At 42.9% G+C, this 16,167-nt stretch overlaps 1 protein-coding gene across 6 annotated transcripts in view; it reads left to right on the top strand.

The window, feature by feature from the left end:
• The window catches only part of ANKIB1 (ankyrin repeat and IBR domain containing 1), a 168,335-nt gene that overhangs the window by 100,432 nt on the left and 51,736 nt on the right, over positions 1–16,167 (top strand). For all 6 annotated transcript variants that reach the window (XM_045003430.1, XM_045003432.1, XM_045003433.1 and 3 more), the window contains one exon: positions 15,838–16,046. In XM_045003430.1, coding sequence (XP_044859365.1) covers positions 15,838–16,046 — 209 coding nt within the window. The remainder of the gene's footprint in view (positions 1–15,837; positions 16,047–16,167) is intronic.

Genomic DNA, 16,167 nt, shown 5'->3' with positions numbered 1-16,167 from the left:
CCAAGTAGTATCATACAGTGGAAAGAGGGAGTAGAGTCCTAATTAAACAATGACTGAAGCACCACTCTGCCAAGCAGTGCTTCAGACCTGGATGGCAGATACTATGCATAATATCTTGTAAAAGTGTGAATTGGACTTCATGTAGCAGCCCAGCATATCTCAATGAGGGGGATATATTTAATGACTGCTATAGATACAGCAGCCACTCTAGGAGAATGGGCTCTACAAGGAACAGGAGAAGAGAGTGAAGCTTCTCTACAGTGTTCCCCAATACACCGTCCGATCCGTCTAAAGAGATACTGCGCTGAAATGACCCTTAGAGGTGCCGATATACAAAATAAACAGCTTAAGAGAAGACCTTACATTCTTAGTTCTGTCCAGGTAATACGAGAGTGATCTCTTTGCATCTAAAGGATGTAATCTATATTCCCCATTACTTGTGTGGAAGTTTGAGGAAAATACAGGTAAATTAATACTTTGATTTACAAGAAACTCTGAAATCGTTTTAGGAAGGAATTTGGGGTATGGTCTAAGAACCACGTTATCTTTATAAAGAGTAGTATGGGGGGAGGGTCCTCTGTCAGTGCATGTTACTCATTAATTCTTCAAGCAGAAGTGATTGCTATTGCAAAGCCTGTTTTCAGAGATAAATGAAGGAGCAGCTTGCTACAGTTTCAAAAGGGGAAGACATAAGCTGTAATAGAACTAAATTCAAATTCCATGGAGGGAGCAGGCCCTGTACTGAGAGATAAAGAGTCAGTAAACCTTTTAAGAAGTGTTTCACCAGCTTGTGCGAGAAAATAGATTTTTCCCGTAATATCAGTATGGAATGCTGCTATTGCTGCTAAATGGACTTTAATGGGGGAGAGAGACAACCCCATTGCTTATAAGTGTAACACATATTCTAAAACGAATTGTATAGGAACTGTAACTGGTCAAGATTTCTACCAGATTGGCCATATAACAAATCTTTTTCGTTTAAAATTGTAACTTTTTCTGGTCGATGATTTCTGAGCATTAATAAGAACTGGATGCTCCTTTGAGGAGCAAGGTCTTTCTAAATCTGTCAAAGTCCTGTTGCCCAAGCCAATAGAAGTAACAATTGAAGATCTGCATGGAATGTCCTTCCCTCTGTTGGGACAGTAAGTCTGTAGAAAACAGAGCGTCTTGTATTTGACGTTGGATAAATGGAGCAACTCGGTGTACCATTGTTGCCTTGGCCATGCAGGAACAACTAAAATCACGCTGGCTGAATCTTGTTTTATTTTCATTAGAACTTTGAGGATTAGAGTGAATGGGATAAATAAATACATCAGACCCATTCCTCAATCTAGGATGAATGCATCTATCACTGATAGATTGTCTGAGCCTGCTCTTGATAAAAATGGGGACATTTCATACTGAATCTAGTGCCGAACAGATCTGTCCAAAATCCCCAAAAGACAGAAAATGTTCTGAATCACTGAGTCCTTTAGAAACCATTTGTGCATCTGTGAGGAATCTCTGCTCAGATGATCTGCATCCTTATTGTGTTCTTCTTCGAGTGATTGTTCATGTCCATTCCAACCAGGTGTGTGCGTGCCATGTGCACAGCAGCCGGAAAATTTTTCCCTTAGCAGTGTCCAGAGGGTTGGCCTGGGCACCCCCAATATAGGGCCCTGCCGATCCTCCACTCCTTCAGTTCCTTCTTACCGCTGGTGACAGCTAGCTGGAACTTCGCTCGCTCCCGCAGCAAGTGCTCTAGCAGTGTCTGATAGCATATCATGTATATAGTTTCTCAGTTAGTAAATAGTTGTTCCTTATAGTTATAGTTAGTTGGTTTGGGCCCCCCTCCCCACAAGGTTCCCCCTCCTTGGGGTATGCCCGGGTTTCCAGGGTTTAAGCTCTGTGAGGCCTGTGTCAAGTTTATGCCCAAGAGTGATCCTCACTCTTCCTGCTTGCAGTGCCTTGGTGAGAGTCACCAGAAGAAGTGCCGTATCTGCAAGGGTTTCCATCCCAGAACCCTCAAAGACCAGGAACAAAGACTAAAACTTCTGTTGATGGAGGCGACATTGAGGCCACACTCTGACCCGGGACCCACTGAATCTGCACCAAGCATGTCCTCATTGGTGCACAGTGCTCTGGCACCAACGGTGCACAAAATGGTCCCAACTAAGGCCCCTCAGCACCACCACGGCTCGGCCCATAAGAAGTCGGCCTCAGCACGGCACCGCACCCCATCCCCGTGCCAGTAAAGAAGAGAATGCCTGTGAGGGGTCGATTGCCCCTCTCGAAACCTAAGGAGTCTGCAGTGTACACGCGTGTATCAGGACAGACTGCCCTCTCCTTCCTTCTGCCTAGGGTCTCGTAGACTCCTGCCCCGGCTGGGGTCCAGATGAGTCCAAACTGTCCTTGGTCCCCAGACCACCAAGGGGACATACAACTACCGTCAACGCTGGAGGCAGCCACAGACCTGATGCACCTCCTGGTGCCGTCATCCCCACAGAAGAGGAACAAGTCGCCAGTGACCGTGCGCCCCCCATTCCACTCCAGGGGCAAGCCTGCCACAAAGGCCTACCAGTCTCCATCACCACCACCCCAGGCACCGCCCGTGCAGACAGAGGGGCCGCACCATTCCCCGGCTTCACGACACCACTTGCCGGCGACCTAGGGTACTGCTACTCCATGGTCCTCCAACTCGGAGACCTCAGAGTCAGAGGCAGACTCTTATCACTCCAGCAGATTGCGGAGCAGGAGGTCCTGGTCTCGACGGAGTCAACCACCATACCCGGCAGCAACAGTGGCAGCCATCTGCTCAATGGCCCTTCTGGACACCCAGGGCTTACCATCAGAGCCAGGGCAAAGTCAGTGGTCTGCAATCCAGGACTGCGTCGGTGTCTTCGGCATCTTTCATGCCACAGATAGCACTGGCACCACCGCCAGCGGCACCATCGTCCGAGGGAGCGGCACCACTAGCACAGCCAGCTCTGGCACCATCTCTTCAGACAACGGTACTGCCAGGGGCTCCAACTTCAACCCCGCTGGCATTGTCGGGCTCAGTACCGCTGGATTTGTCAGCTCCGGCACCAGCTGCAGTGCCAAAACCCCATCACCATGTGCTGAGGGACCCAGAGGGGCCAAGGGTAGCGAACAGGGCCTGCTACCCATCCTCTCATCCTTGTCCTCGCTGGATGAAGCGGTCGCAGGGACATTGACGGCCCCAGCTCTCGAGGACAACCGAGTTCTCCAGCAGCTATTGACGGACTGCTCAAGGCCTGGGGATACAGGCCGAGGAGGTGGAGGAGGATTTTGACCCGGTTGTGGACATCCTTGCTCCCTCCGGCCCATCCAGATTTGCTCTGCCATTGATAAAAATAGTAGTTGACTCATCCAAAAATCTATAGCAGACCCCCGCTTCTCTGGCCCCTACGGCCAAGAAAACCGAGCAGTGCTACTTCGTACCATCTAAGGGGTACAAACACCTTTACACCCACCCTCCCCCAGACTCTTTGGTGGTAGATGCGGCCAATCAGAGAGAGTGCCAGGGGTTCCAAGGCTCCACCCCTAAAAACAGGGATGCCAAGAAGCTGGACCTATTTGGCCAAAAGGTCTATTCGACCAGGGGCCTGCAGCTCCGCATAGCCAACCAGCAAGCCATTGTGAACCGCTACGGACATAACACCTGCTCAGCAATGGCTAAATTCGCAGAGCTCCTGCCTCAGGACTCGTGGGTGGAGGTCTCCACACTCGTGGAGGAGTGGAAATTGGTTTTCCGGGCCACTCTGCAAGCGACTCTGGACGCGGCGGATGCAGCCTCGCGCATGCTGGCCACAGAGGTGGTGGTGAGGCGAGGCTCCTGGCTACAGGTCTCTGGACTGCCCCACGAGGTCCAGCAGACCATACAGAACCTCCCCTTCGAGGGATCCTCCCATTTCTCTGAAAAAACAGATAAGAGACTTCACAGTCTGAAGGACTCTAGGGCTACTCTGCGCTCACTGGGGCTCCTCACGCCAGCTACCCAGCACAGGCATTTTAGGCCTCAGCCTGCCCCTTGGCCTTACCAGCCGCAGAACCGCCAAGACGTTCTGCGTAGGCGAAACAGGAGTGGTAGAAGGAGGCAACATCCCTCCTCTGGGCAAAACTCTGGCCAGACCAAACCTCCGCCTGGGCCTAGACCACCCTTTTGAAGGTTCAGTCGAAGACAGCTCACCAGAACGAACTCTGGATCCTTCCTCTCTTACCCTCTCATCCCGTCTATCCCCTTTCTACCATGCCTAGTCCCAAATTACTTCAGACCGTTGGGTGCTCCGCACGGTAGAGAGGGAATATTCCATCCAATTCTGTGCCCCCCCCCTTTCCCGTCCCTCTTCAGAGACCCCCTCACAAGCAACTTCTAATTCAAGAAGTGCAGTCCCTCCTCTCGGTGGGGGCAGTGGAGGAGGTTCCTGAGGAGCTATGGGGCAGGGGGGGTTACTCCCGGTATTTCCTAATACTGAAGGCCAAGGGGGGCCTCAGACCCATCTTGGACCTGCTGCAGCTCAACAAGTTTGTAAAGAATCTCAAGTTTCGCATGGTCTCACTAACCTCCATTATCCCCTCATTGGATCCGGGAGACTGGTTACACCGCCCTCAACTCATATTTTCACATCACAATAGTCCCATGTCACAGACGCTACCTCAGATTCGTGGTGAGCAATGTCTGCTATCAGTTTGCCGTCCTCCCGTTCGGACTGTTGACAGCGCCCCGAGTATTCACAAAGTGCATGGCAGTCTTTGCGGCATTCCTGTGCAAGCACCAGATACAGGTTTTTCCTTACCTCGACAACTGGCTGATCAGGGGCTGCAGGGTCAGGTCGAATTCATAAGAAGGACCTTCCTCAAATTGGGTCTCCTCCTAAATGAGGCCAAATCTACTCTGTCCCTGGTGCAGAGTATAGAGTTTATAGGTGCAGTCTTAGACTTGACTCAAGCCAGGGCATATCTCCTGGAAGCCAGGTTTCACTCACTGGGGGACATCATACAGGGCCTTAGAAAGTTCCCCACGACCACAGCAAGGAACTGCCTAAAGCTGCTGGGACACATGGCTGCATGCACCTGCGTGGTACAGCACGCCAGGCTCAGACTGCGCTCGCTCCAGTTTTGGCTGGCGTTGGTGTATCGGCCTGCCTGAGACGCTCTGGACAGCATCATAACCCTGCCCTGCCTGGTGTTGGATTCCCCCATATGGTGACTCGACCTGTGAATGGCTTGTGTGGGAGTGCCTTTTGCCAGCCCTCAGCCCTCTCTCTCATTGGTGACAGATGCCTCGGATCTGGGCTGGGGAGCTCATCTAGGGGACCTCAGGACTCAAGGCCTCTGGTCTCAGGTGGACCTTGCTCCGCTCATCAATGTCAGAGAGCTGAGAGCAATACGACTGGCATGCCACGCTTTCAAAACCCACGTAGCAGGCATGTGCGTCTTAGTCCTCATGGACAACACCTCGGCGATGTTTTATACCAACTAACGGGGGGTGCACGCTCCTCTCCCCTATGCCGGGAAGTCCTTGCACTGTGGGACTTGTGTGGAGTACTTGAGCCTCCTGCAGGCATCATGCCTCCCAGGAGTGCAGAATGAACTGGCTGATAGTCTCAGCCGGACCTTCCACGGCCACGAGTGGTGAAGTAAGTGATTCTAAGTTGATCTAAGATATGTCAGCTTCAGCTACGTTATTCTCGTAGTTGAAGTTGCGTATCTTAGCTCGATTCTCTCTCTCCTGCCCCCCCACACCCCCCCCAGTGAAGATGTCATGGTCTCACCCTCACTTGAAACTGGGGGGTTTCAAGTTGAGGACCAGCATGTGTCCCCCCCACCCTAAAATCCTAGGGTAGGTCTCCTTTTTGCCGCCACCACCCAGTCAATTACGTGGGCCGGGACACCCCTGTTTTCCCCCTCCTCTTTCCAAAGACGTTCCCTGGGGGAAACACAGATCAACTCACAGAGGGAGAAACCTCCCCTTCTCCCCCCCTCCCTTCTCTGCCCGGAGATAAGCCTGTCTCACCACCGAGAGAGAGTCTCTTAGCTCCCTCCCCCTGTATCCACAGTAGAAGGGATTTAATCAAATCTTTATAGAAAGAATTTATTAAAAGAAAAACAAGAAAATACACAATCTCTATGAATCCAAGCTGGACATTCATAGGGTATAACCTTACTAATTTCTGGAGAGAATCTTCTCTCCTTCTCAGTACAAACAATACAGGCAGAATTAAGAATAATCAATAACAAACACACAGAATTGCAAACATAGGATTATTAGATGAGGACACAAAGTACCTTTCTAATACTCACTATCTTGACTAGAAGAAATTAGTTCAGAAAGATGGAAACTTGCAGAAGACTTGATTAAACATCTGGACCCTTGTAACTCCAAAGGGCTAAGAACAACACACGAACAGAGAGAAAAAGTTCCCTCCTAGGAATTTTAAATTCTCTTCCCTGATTGGTCCTCAGGTCAGGTGTTCACCAGGTACTATGTGTTAACCCTTTACAGGTGGAAACTTAACCCTTAACTAACTATTTATGACAGTAGACCAGGCCTAAGAGCCCTTTAGGTTGACAGAATGTAGTTGGTTTTGTGGACGCAGTCATTTTCAAATCGACCTAACGCGGCTAATTCGACCTAACCCCATAGTGTAGACCAGGGCTGAGAAATTCTTTGTCCTCATCCTGGGTTTTCTTTCCTCTCTTACGTTTGAGAGAATGCTTGCTGTTGGTGTTGCTGTTGATAATCTGACTGCCTCTTCTCATTATAGAGGGACAAGGTGGTTGAAGTAATATCTTTTATTGGACCAATTTCTATTGGTGAGAGAGACAAGTTTTTGAGCTTATATAGAGCTTTTCTTATAGTAAGACAAAGAAGAAAATGGTGTGTAGTATTGCCTGTGATGCCTGAGCACAGGCATAGGTGTTCTCTGTTGATAGGGAGATTTTCCAGTACCTCATAAGTTTTTGAATTAAATAGTCCATCCCCTTTAAAGGGTAGATCTTCTATTTTAGATGCTCTTTCCACAGAAAGAAATGATCGGAGCCATGCATGCCTACATAGAGCTCTTGCAGATGCAGCAGCTTTTGAAATGGTATCCGGGACATCAAATGATGCCCTGAGGCCATGCTTAGCCTGGTTTTGTCCCTGTTTGTTGAGAGCTGATGTCAACTTTCTGTAATCCTCAGGGAGATTTTTGGTAAAGACTCATCTCTTATCTCACAATTGAAACTAATACCTGGCCATCACTGCTTGATAATTTGCCACATGCATGTTTAAAGAAGCTGAAGAAAACATTTTTCTAGCTAGACTCCCAACTTTTTCTCTTCTATAGCATAAGGGGTAGAAGGTTGAAGACTTCACCTTGCTCTTTGAAGTGATACTGCTATAATCAGAGTTTGGCTGAGGGTTTACATGAAAACAGGAGAATCTTTCATAAGGGATCTGGTATAACTTGTCAACCTTTTTTGAAATTGGTTGGTACAATGATGGATTGGACCATAGGAGTTTCGCTGGTTTCCAAATACCTTCTAGCATAGGCAACAAAACCCTGCTTTTTGCAGTAAACCCCAAAATATCAAACTGGATGCATAGCCTCATTGAAAGCTACTGATGGTAATTTTAAAGTTTATGCCATTCTATCAACTAGTTCATGAAATTTAGATCGCCTCTGCCAAAGAAGACAATGCTGTAGCTACTCCCACACTGCCATCGTGCGATGAGCCACTTTCCGGTTCCATGACATATTGGAAATTTTCCTGTGGACTTTCCTCCTGGTGGTCATCTTCAAAAAGTATAGCCTGTGCCAAAGAAAGAGTGCCATACCACTTTTCAAAGCTATGCCCTCAGAACACGTTCATATGCTGCGGGCAGGGAGGGAGGTGTGTGAGCACCCTAACACACACTGCTGCCAGAATTTCCATTGTCCTGGCTGCTCCCCCTCTGCGCATCCCAAGAGTGGGAATATGCAGAGGACACTTGAAGAAAAATTTATTACAGTATTTTGTCATGACATAAGTCTACCGCTCAGCTAGTCTATTTAGCAATTGAAATTTTTGTCCAAAATATAGATTAGCGCTGAATGTTGTAGAAGAAAATAAAACCAGCTTCTTTTTGAAGTAGCATTTCCATTTTAACTGAGTTCATAAAGATGGTTTTATATCCCCATTTATTCAGACTGTCTGCAGTATATAAAAAATGTTCAGGCAAGGGAGTTAATGGGAAAGTGACTGAAACTGGGGATCATAATTTAAGAAGTTTTGAGTTAAAGCTGTTTGGAGAAACAAGGTTTTATTGTTTCAAAATAGAGGCCTAAAAGTGGAACTACTTAGACAGTTGATCCCATATTGAAGTTCTGACCTTCATAAAAGTCCATTCCTATATTTATTTAGTCGAACCAATGGTGGTTTGCTGCTAAATATGTTGTGTGTATATGAGTGTGTAAAAACAAACCGTCTTTTTTCTGTTACATAAAACTAATATGTTCATTATAATAGGTTTAACATGGATGTGAATAATAGCAATTAAATTAGCCCTTCCAGAAACTTCCTCTTATATTCATCCTTGTTTGAAAAGCTACTGTTTCCAGTTTGACACACTGGGACAAATTAACCTCTGGTGTAACTCCATTGAAATGAAATGGACATGGGCAACTTCAAAATCACAATTCTTTCTGAAATTGTTTATCTATGTTAGTTAGAAGTAACACCTTAGATTACTATAACTGAAAGTTTATTCAGTTTGTTGATTTGTGCATTTGATAACACTTTGTGGATAGTCATTTCACTGTTTTCCCCTGTATAGTCAGATAAAAGCATAGGAATTACCATATCAGATCAGTTATCCATGTGGTTTCAGTATCCTGTTACCAACTGTGACTAATACCAGATACTTTTAAAGGGAGATGCAGTAGGAAAAACCTTTCTGAATTTAATCGGTAGAAATTGTATCTTCGTTAGAACAATTGAAAATGGAAAAGTTTGCCTTTGTCTTCTTTTCTCCCTCCAGATATTTATTAAACATTTTAGTAAATTGTACAACACTTAACTCCCAATACTTAGAAGTTGGTTTATGCCTTGAAGCATGAGGTGTTTTAGAGATAGAAGATGCCAGACCTAAGTATGAACTTTCATGTTGTGATGATGGACTTTATTTTGGGACCCTGAAGATGGTTTTGAACTGTTTCTCTTATTAAACCAGCCCCAGGTAAGGGTGGTGGTAAACCAGAGAGAAGCCTGTGTGCAGTTCTTAAGGGGTCCGGGAGAGTGGGAAACAGAGGCAGGGTGCTGCAGAGTAACCTCTGGCCCGGAGAGGGTGATCAGGCGGCAGCTGGGCCTTCTGTAGTCTGCCTGCCAGACGTCACATTGCAGGGTTGAGGCCTCAGGCTCTGACCCAGTAAAGCACATAAGCATGTGCTCACTGTATGGATGTGAGTAGTCCCTTTAAGCACATGAGTGGTCCCAATGAATATAAAGTTATGCATGTTAATCCCTTTGCTACAGGGGCTTCAGTTATTTTTTGTGGGTTTCTTGCATAGCAACTGAAAAATTTAAAATAGGGAAGTATGATTTTAAAACCACAGAAATTGGCAGAATGTCTCACAAGTGGGTGTGTAGAACCTGAAACTATTTTTGTTGTTTTTAGTTTTAACTAGATTTCAAGTTGATTGTGTACCTTTAATAGAAAATTATACCAGAGACTAACTTTATCAGTGTGTTTAAATGATAACCTAATCATATACAAGTCACTGATATTGTATAATAATTTTTAATTTAGCTAATTTGCTTTGTTTCTTATATGGTATTAATATATAAGGAAAATAATATTTTGAATTTTAAGAATACTTAGTTAAGACTGAAGATTCTCAGCTGGCAAATTCTGTAACCTATACAGATAATCTTAAGAACAAAACATTGGCAGTGTTATGTATTACATGCTGGAAGTCTGAGTCTCAAAGCAATGAGGTTGATGTAAATTGTGCAGACATGTCCGCCACCATCTAGAGAGTTGTAACTGAAATTTGAGAAGGAATCAGTGTGGGTTGCAAGGTCATTCTCTTGATGTTGCCTTCATGGTGTAGCTGTAACTTAATGCAATTGAACATTACCTAAAGAGAAGTACAGACATAATTTGCAAGTCATGAGAAAGCAGGCTCTTTTGCCTTTAGCTTATTCAGTATAAATTGGAAATTATTCAACCAAGCATATTTAAAACTTAATAATGTGTTTGACATAAAAATAAGGACATACAATTGGTGTGATTATGTAACATAACTAATATGTTCATCTTTAAATTAAGTTATAAACCAGAAGCCACTCTGCATAAATTAGCATTGCCAAATTCCAAATATTTTCCCATTAATTTTTTAAGAGACAAAATAATAATAAGACTGGCTTAATTCTAACTTTCTTAATTCAAAGAACATGAGCTTAAGGTATTTTTCTTATATTTAATAATAATGCATTTTACTCGCCTTTTTAGAAACTTGACCTTGAAATCCATTTACTTGACAAACTTTGATTTCCTCTTTCACACAAAAGCATAGATTTTAGTACAGCTTGTTCGTCAGAGCCGGGATTGGGATTTTGTTTGTTTTTTCAGTAATAGAGCACAGAAGATTTATGGAAGAGGGACGGAAAGCAAATTATTACATAAAAATGCAACTAGAGAAGAAAAAATTAGTGTGTGTGTGTGCGCGCGCGCGTTTGGACCTATCAGCTGTGGCATTCTATACCTTGGGGGATCATACTGTAACCCCCATATTCCACATTTCCATATAAATATAAAGCATGCCTTGTAAGGTATCAGGGGAAAGGTTATGATCTGCTGAAAATAATTTCTCTATCCATATATGTGTATCATTAATGCATATGAAGTTATGAGAATTGTGTTGTATGATTGTCACTAAAACATGCTGTAAATTGGGAAATCAGTCAGATATTAGCTCCCCAGAGGCAACAGCAAGGAAAGTAACCAGCACCCAGGCAAGGTGTGAAACAACCTATCAACAACCATTATCCAGCCAGGAATTCAATAACTCACGTGCATGAGGCCACACCAGGAGAATTGCTCAACCTTGCCAGGAGACTCAGGAATGCACCCAGACATGCCTGAACTTGTTTTCCAAGCACATGGACTGAGGGTATAAAACAGACACAGTGGCCACATGCTGGGCCTTTCTAGTTCACCCACCTTCGCTGCAAGCAACAAGGATACTCTGAAGACTCCAACTGAGGGGACTGGCCCATATTTCAGGGGTGAAAAAACTGTGTACTATTAACTGCAATATGCAGTGGGGTGAGAAAAGCTGCTTAGTCTAGTTGTTGCCTAGCCTAATAGGGTTGAGAGTTTAGACTACATGCTTATATTTTAGTTCTTTTAGTAACTAACTCTGTCTTTTTGCCTATCACTTAATATCACTTAAAATCTATCTTTTGTAGTCAATAAATATGTTTTGCTGTCTATCTTTACCAGTAAGTTTGCCTGAAGTGTTTGGTAAATCTGCTCAGGTTTTGCAAAGACTGGTGTATGTCCACTTTCGTTGATGAAGTGGTGAACCAATTAATAAGTCTGTACTGCCCATCTTGAGCAGTGCAAGACAGTATATTCCTGGGGTACAGTGGTGGGAGCTGGTGGGGGATTTGAATCAGGTGCCTTTCTCTGTGTGATTCATGAGTGGCTCGGGGAGCATGCATGGAATCTAGCTGGGTGTGGGGTCTCCACATGCGGTTGTGCTGAGTGATAACAGCACCTGGAGGCATTGCTAGTGAGAGCCCAGGTTGGAGAGAGTTCAAGAGGCATATCGGTCCCACACTCCCAGGCTGCACCCTGGGGATTCCATCACACCAACCTTTATACTATTTATTTATTTATTTTATTTATGCATGCGATTCTCTTTTTAAACTTCATTCTTGTAGGATGAAAGGTAGAGCACTCTAATTTCTAATTCAGCTCACACTAAAATAATTGATTTCAGGGTAAAAGAGGTACAGCTCAGCTAATAACTTTGTTATGCTGCAGCTCATAATTTACTAAAAATAGTGGAATCCATCAAGCGGGATATCTTTGCTCCGACTACTAATTTAAAAAGGCACTACAAATATCGGTATTGGACTTCTTATAGCTCTTAGCAATATCTCAAGTTCAATAAGTTCCTGTTTAAAAGATAATAAAGACAAAATAATGTGTAAAATGGCATATGTTATACTAGTAATAAGAGTAACAGTTTTTTGTTATTGCAGTCTAATAATGTTACACAGGTAACATAACCTTAAGCAGATGAAATTAAATGAATGAAATCTTTAAAATGTTGTACAGTTTGGACAAGTTATGCAAACTTGTCTCCATAACATTTTCTTTTATATTAAAAATCAATAAGCAAATTTCAGTGTGATTGACCTACTGATATGCAAAATGAATACTTTGATAAGATCATTGGTAAATAGAGTTCCTTATATTTTGTTAAAAGAATGAGTACTTGTGGCACCTTAGAAATGTATTTGAGCATAAGCTTTCGTGGGCTAAAACCCACTTCATCGGATGCATGCAGTGGAAAATACAGTAGGAAGATATATATATACACAGAGGACATGAAAAAATAGGGGTTGCCATATTAACTATAATGAGAATAATCAGTTAAGGTGGGCTATTATCAGCAGGAAAAAAAAAACTTTTGTAGTGATAATCAGGATGGCCCATTTCCAACAGTTGACAAGAAGGTGTGAGTAACAATAGGGGGAAAAATTAGCATGGGGAAATGGGTTTTACTTTGTGTAATGACCCATCCACTCTGTCTTTAGTCAAGCCTAATGGTATTCAATTCTGCAGTTTCTTGTTGGAGTCTGTTTTTGAAGTTTTTTTGCTGGAGTATTGTGACTTTGAGGTCTGTAATCAAGTGACCAGGGAGGTTGCATGCATCTGATGAAGTGGGTTTTAGCCCACGAAAGCTTATGCTCAAATTCATTTGTTAGTCTCTAAGGTGCCACGAGTACTCCTCTTTCTTTTTGCTGATACAGACTAACACGGCTACCACTCTGAAACTTATATTTTGTTTACTTATAGTACACATACCATTTTTATTTACAGTAACCTAGGGAGTTTTATTTATTATATATCTGCTTCATAAAAACTAAAAATTTAGGGGGTTTCTAAACATCAGATACTTATGGTTGACAAATAAAATGAACTTTTGTATAATTGACACTGTTTGAAAATTTTGTGGTTTTTTGAGGCTTAAAATCACAGTGATATGGTAAAGTATGTCAGTTCAAATTTGTCTTTTAGTCTGAATCTATCCATGTATGTAGATGCTCTTTACACTATATTGGTATTTTTAAATTCAAAGTGGCACAGAAATTTGACAAACGAACATTGTTGAATGTTTTGTTTGCTTTTAGATTTGAAATAAAGCAGTTTAAAACTATTTTTTAAAAAACCCATCTTTGTGATCTTAATAACTGTTTATATATTCATTTATGTGTAAATTGTTGTTGTAGCAGCTGTGTTACTTCCAGGATATTAGAGAGACAAAGTAGGTGAGGTAATATTTTTATTGGACCACTTCTGTTGCTGAGGGAGACAGGCTTTTGAGGTTACACAGAGCTCTTCCTTGGGGCAGATCTGAAAAAACTTGTCTCTCTCAGCAACAGAAATTGGTACAATAAAAGTTATTACTTCACCTACCTCTGTATACATTTTGTTTTACTGTAGTTCATTTGTACCATAAAAAACTAACTGTAAACTTAATATTTGTACACGTGAAAACATAGAAGGGTCACAGTAATATTTGATTGTAGAATTACAAAAAATCCTAGCAAGGATAAATGATTTCTTTTTAAATTCAAATAATTTTTATTTTTGTATTTAAGAAATGTGTAGATGGCAGAAGCTTCAGCTATTTCAGGTTGAGCTGAATAATTTTCATATGTGGAAGTAAAATTATCTCAATGTAATACTTAGACAAAAGCCTTCATATTGTAAGTTCTTAAAACCGAATTATTTGAACAACAGTCTCAAAAGAGATAACGTGAAACTTTTTACAGCTATACCATAGGAAAGTCAGACTGTTAAGCAACAATTTCCCCAATTCCCAGCGTTAGAAAATGCACAGTTTTATACAATCAGAAGTTAGTGAAAATGGTGACAACCGCTGCACACTGAATTTCCAGTTTTGTAGATGGTAGAAACTTTCATATGCTGATATCCTGCCCCTTGTTAGAAGAGACACGTAGGGGAATTATGATTATAAAAGCAAGATTGTCACTTGTCCTCTGCCCCACTGGAGGGCAGGAAGAGAGTACAAGACCTCTTCTTACTACTTTCCTATGTGGGCTGGCCTGTGTTGCCAGTCTGTGCATAGGAGACAAAGCAGGCTCCACATTTCTCTCTCTCCCTACACATAAATGTACTGGCAAGCAGAGCTGAGCCAGCACAGGGCAGGAAGATAGTAATCTGATATTGTTATAGGCCAGTAGCAGATTATTTCCTGCCTGGAGCAAGGAGTGAAGTAGATGGGGAATTGGCACACTAACTCGCAGTTCTTTCCTGAATTGCTGTTGGGGCATTACGTCTATCCATAGCCTCTTACAGAGAATTAGCAGCAATGGATGAAATCCTGGTCCCACTAGGTACATTTACACTGCAGTTAAACACCCACAGCTGGTCTGGGTCAGTTGACTTGGGCTTGCGGGGCTTGGGCTGTGTAAAATTCCTGTATAACTGTTCAGGCTCAGGCTGGAACCCAACCTCATGAGGAGCCCATGAGAGGGAAGAAAAAAAATAATAATGAGATATACCTATCTTCTAGAACTGGAAGGGACCCCGAAGGGTCATCAAGTCCAGCCTCCTGCCTTCACTAGCAGGACCAAGTACTGATTTTGCCCCAGATCCCTAAATGGGCCCCTCAAGGATTGAACTCACAACCCTGGGTTTATAGCAGGCCAATGCTCAAACCACTAAGCTATCCCTCCAACCCAAGCCCAACCTCTACACTGCAATTTTTAGCCCCACTGCCCAAGCCAGCTGACCCAGGCGAGCCACAGCCATGCCATGGGTCTTTTATTCCAGTGTAGACATACCTGAAGTCAACAAGAGTTTTCCCATTGATTTCAACAGGGCCAGAATTTCTCCCAGTGTGTCAATCTACCCCAAGATGTTAACATTCGATAGCTGTAATGACTGACTTTGTAAGTGTCCATAAGTAATTTATTATACTTCTCCATAGCAGTAACTCTAATCCCATGAGTAGTCTCACCAAAGATGATGGGACTACTGTGTATGAGAGCTTTCAGGAATGGGGTCTGAATGGCTGTTCCGCATTGTTTATGCTCCCAAATATTCTTGGTGAAGTCAGTGAGAGTTTTGGGTGTGCAACGAATGCAGAATCAGACATAACATGAAGAAATTATCACTTGTAATAATAGCTTGTTTCATATATTTTCGTAATACCTATTGTGAACAGTTGTTTTGAAAGTTTCCTTCTTTTGCTTTTAACTCTTCACTTGAATCAATAAAAATGTGGTTCTTTTAAAAAAAAAAATAGAATAGAATGGATCTAAACTGAATGGTCAACTTTTATCATATGAAAGTGAGAATAAGTTTTCCATTTAGTTTATGGTTGACAGTGGTGTTAGCTGTAAATAATGTACATTGTATGTTATCCCAAAATATATACTGTAAAATGTAGTGTACATTGCGAGCTACAGTCTCCAGTATTTCAAAAGATATGCTCACCTCTAATTTTTATTAGTAAAATATAGATCTTTTTAATGATGCAATCATAAAATGCAAACAAATCCATATCCTATAATAGCTAAATAATTTTCTTTATATATTTATTGAAGACTGGGACAGGGAGAAATTACTTGAAGCATGGATGTCTAATCCAGAGAACTGCTGCCAACGTTCAGGCGTTCAAATGCCAACTCCACCTCCAAGTGGGTATAATGCCTGGGACACACTCCCTTCTCCACGAACTCCCCGCACCACTCGCTCTTCTGTGACCTCCCCTGATGAAATCAGCCTGTCACCTGGAGATATTGAGACAATTCTGGTATGATTTATTCTTAAGAAAGATTCCTTGCCTATTACTTTGTGAATAGTTAGAGGCACAAAGTAATGTCTTAAATATTATTAAAAAGTTGTTCTGGTATATAATGCTTTGCAACTTGTGA

This window comes from Mauremys mutica, chromosome 2 (genome assembly GCF_020497125.1).
Source record: "Mauremys mutica isolate MM-2020 ecotype Southern chromosome 2, ASM2049712v1, whole genome shotgun sequence".
NCBI classification, from domain to species: Eukaryota; Metazoa; Chordata; order Testudines; family Geoemydidae; genus Mauremys; species Mauremys mutica.
Note: the sequence above shows the minus strand (reverse complement) of the source record. Positions and strands in the feature narration are given on the sequence as shown.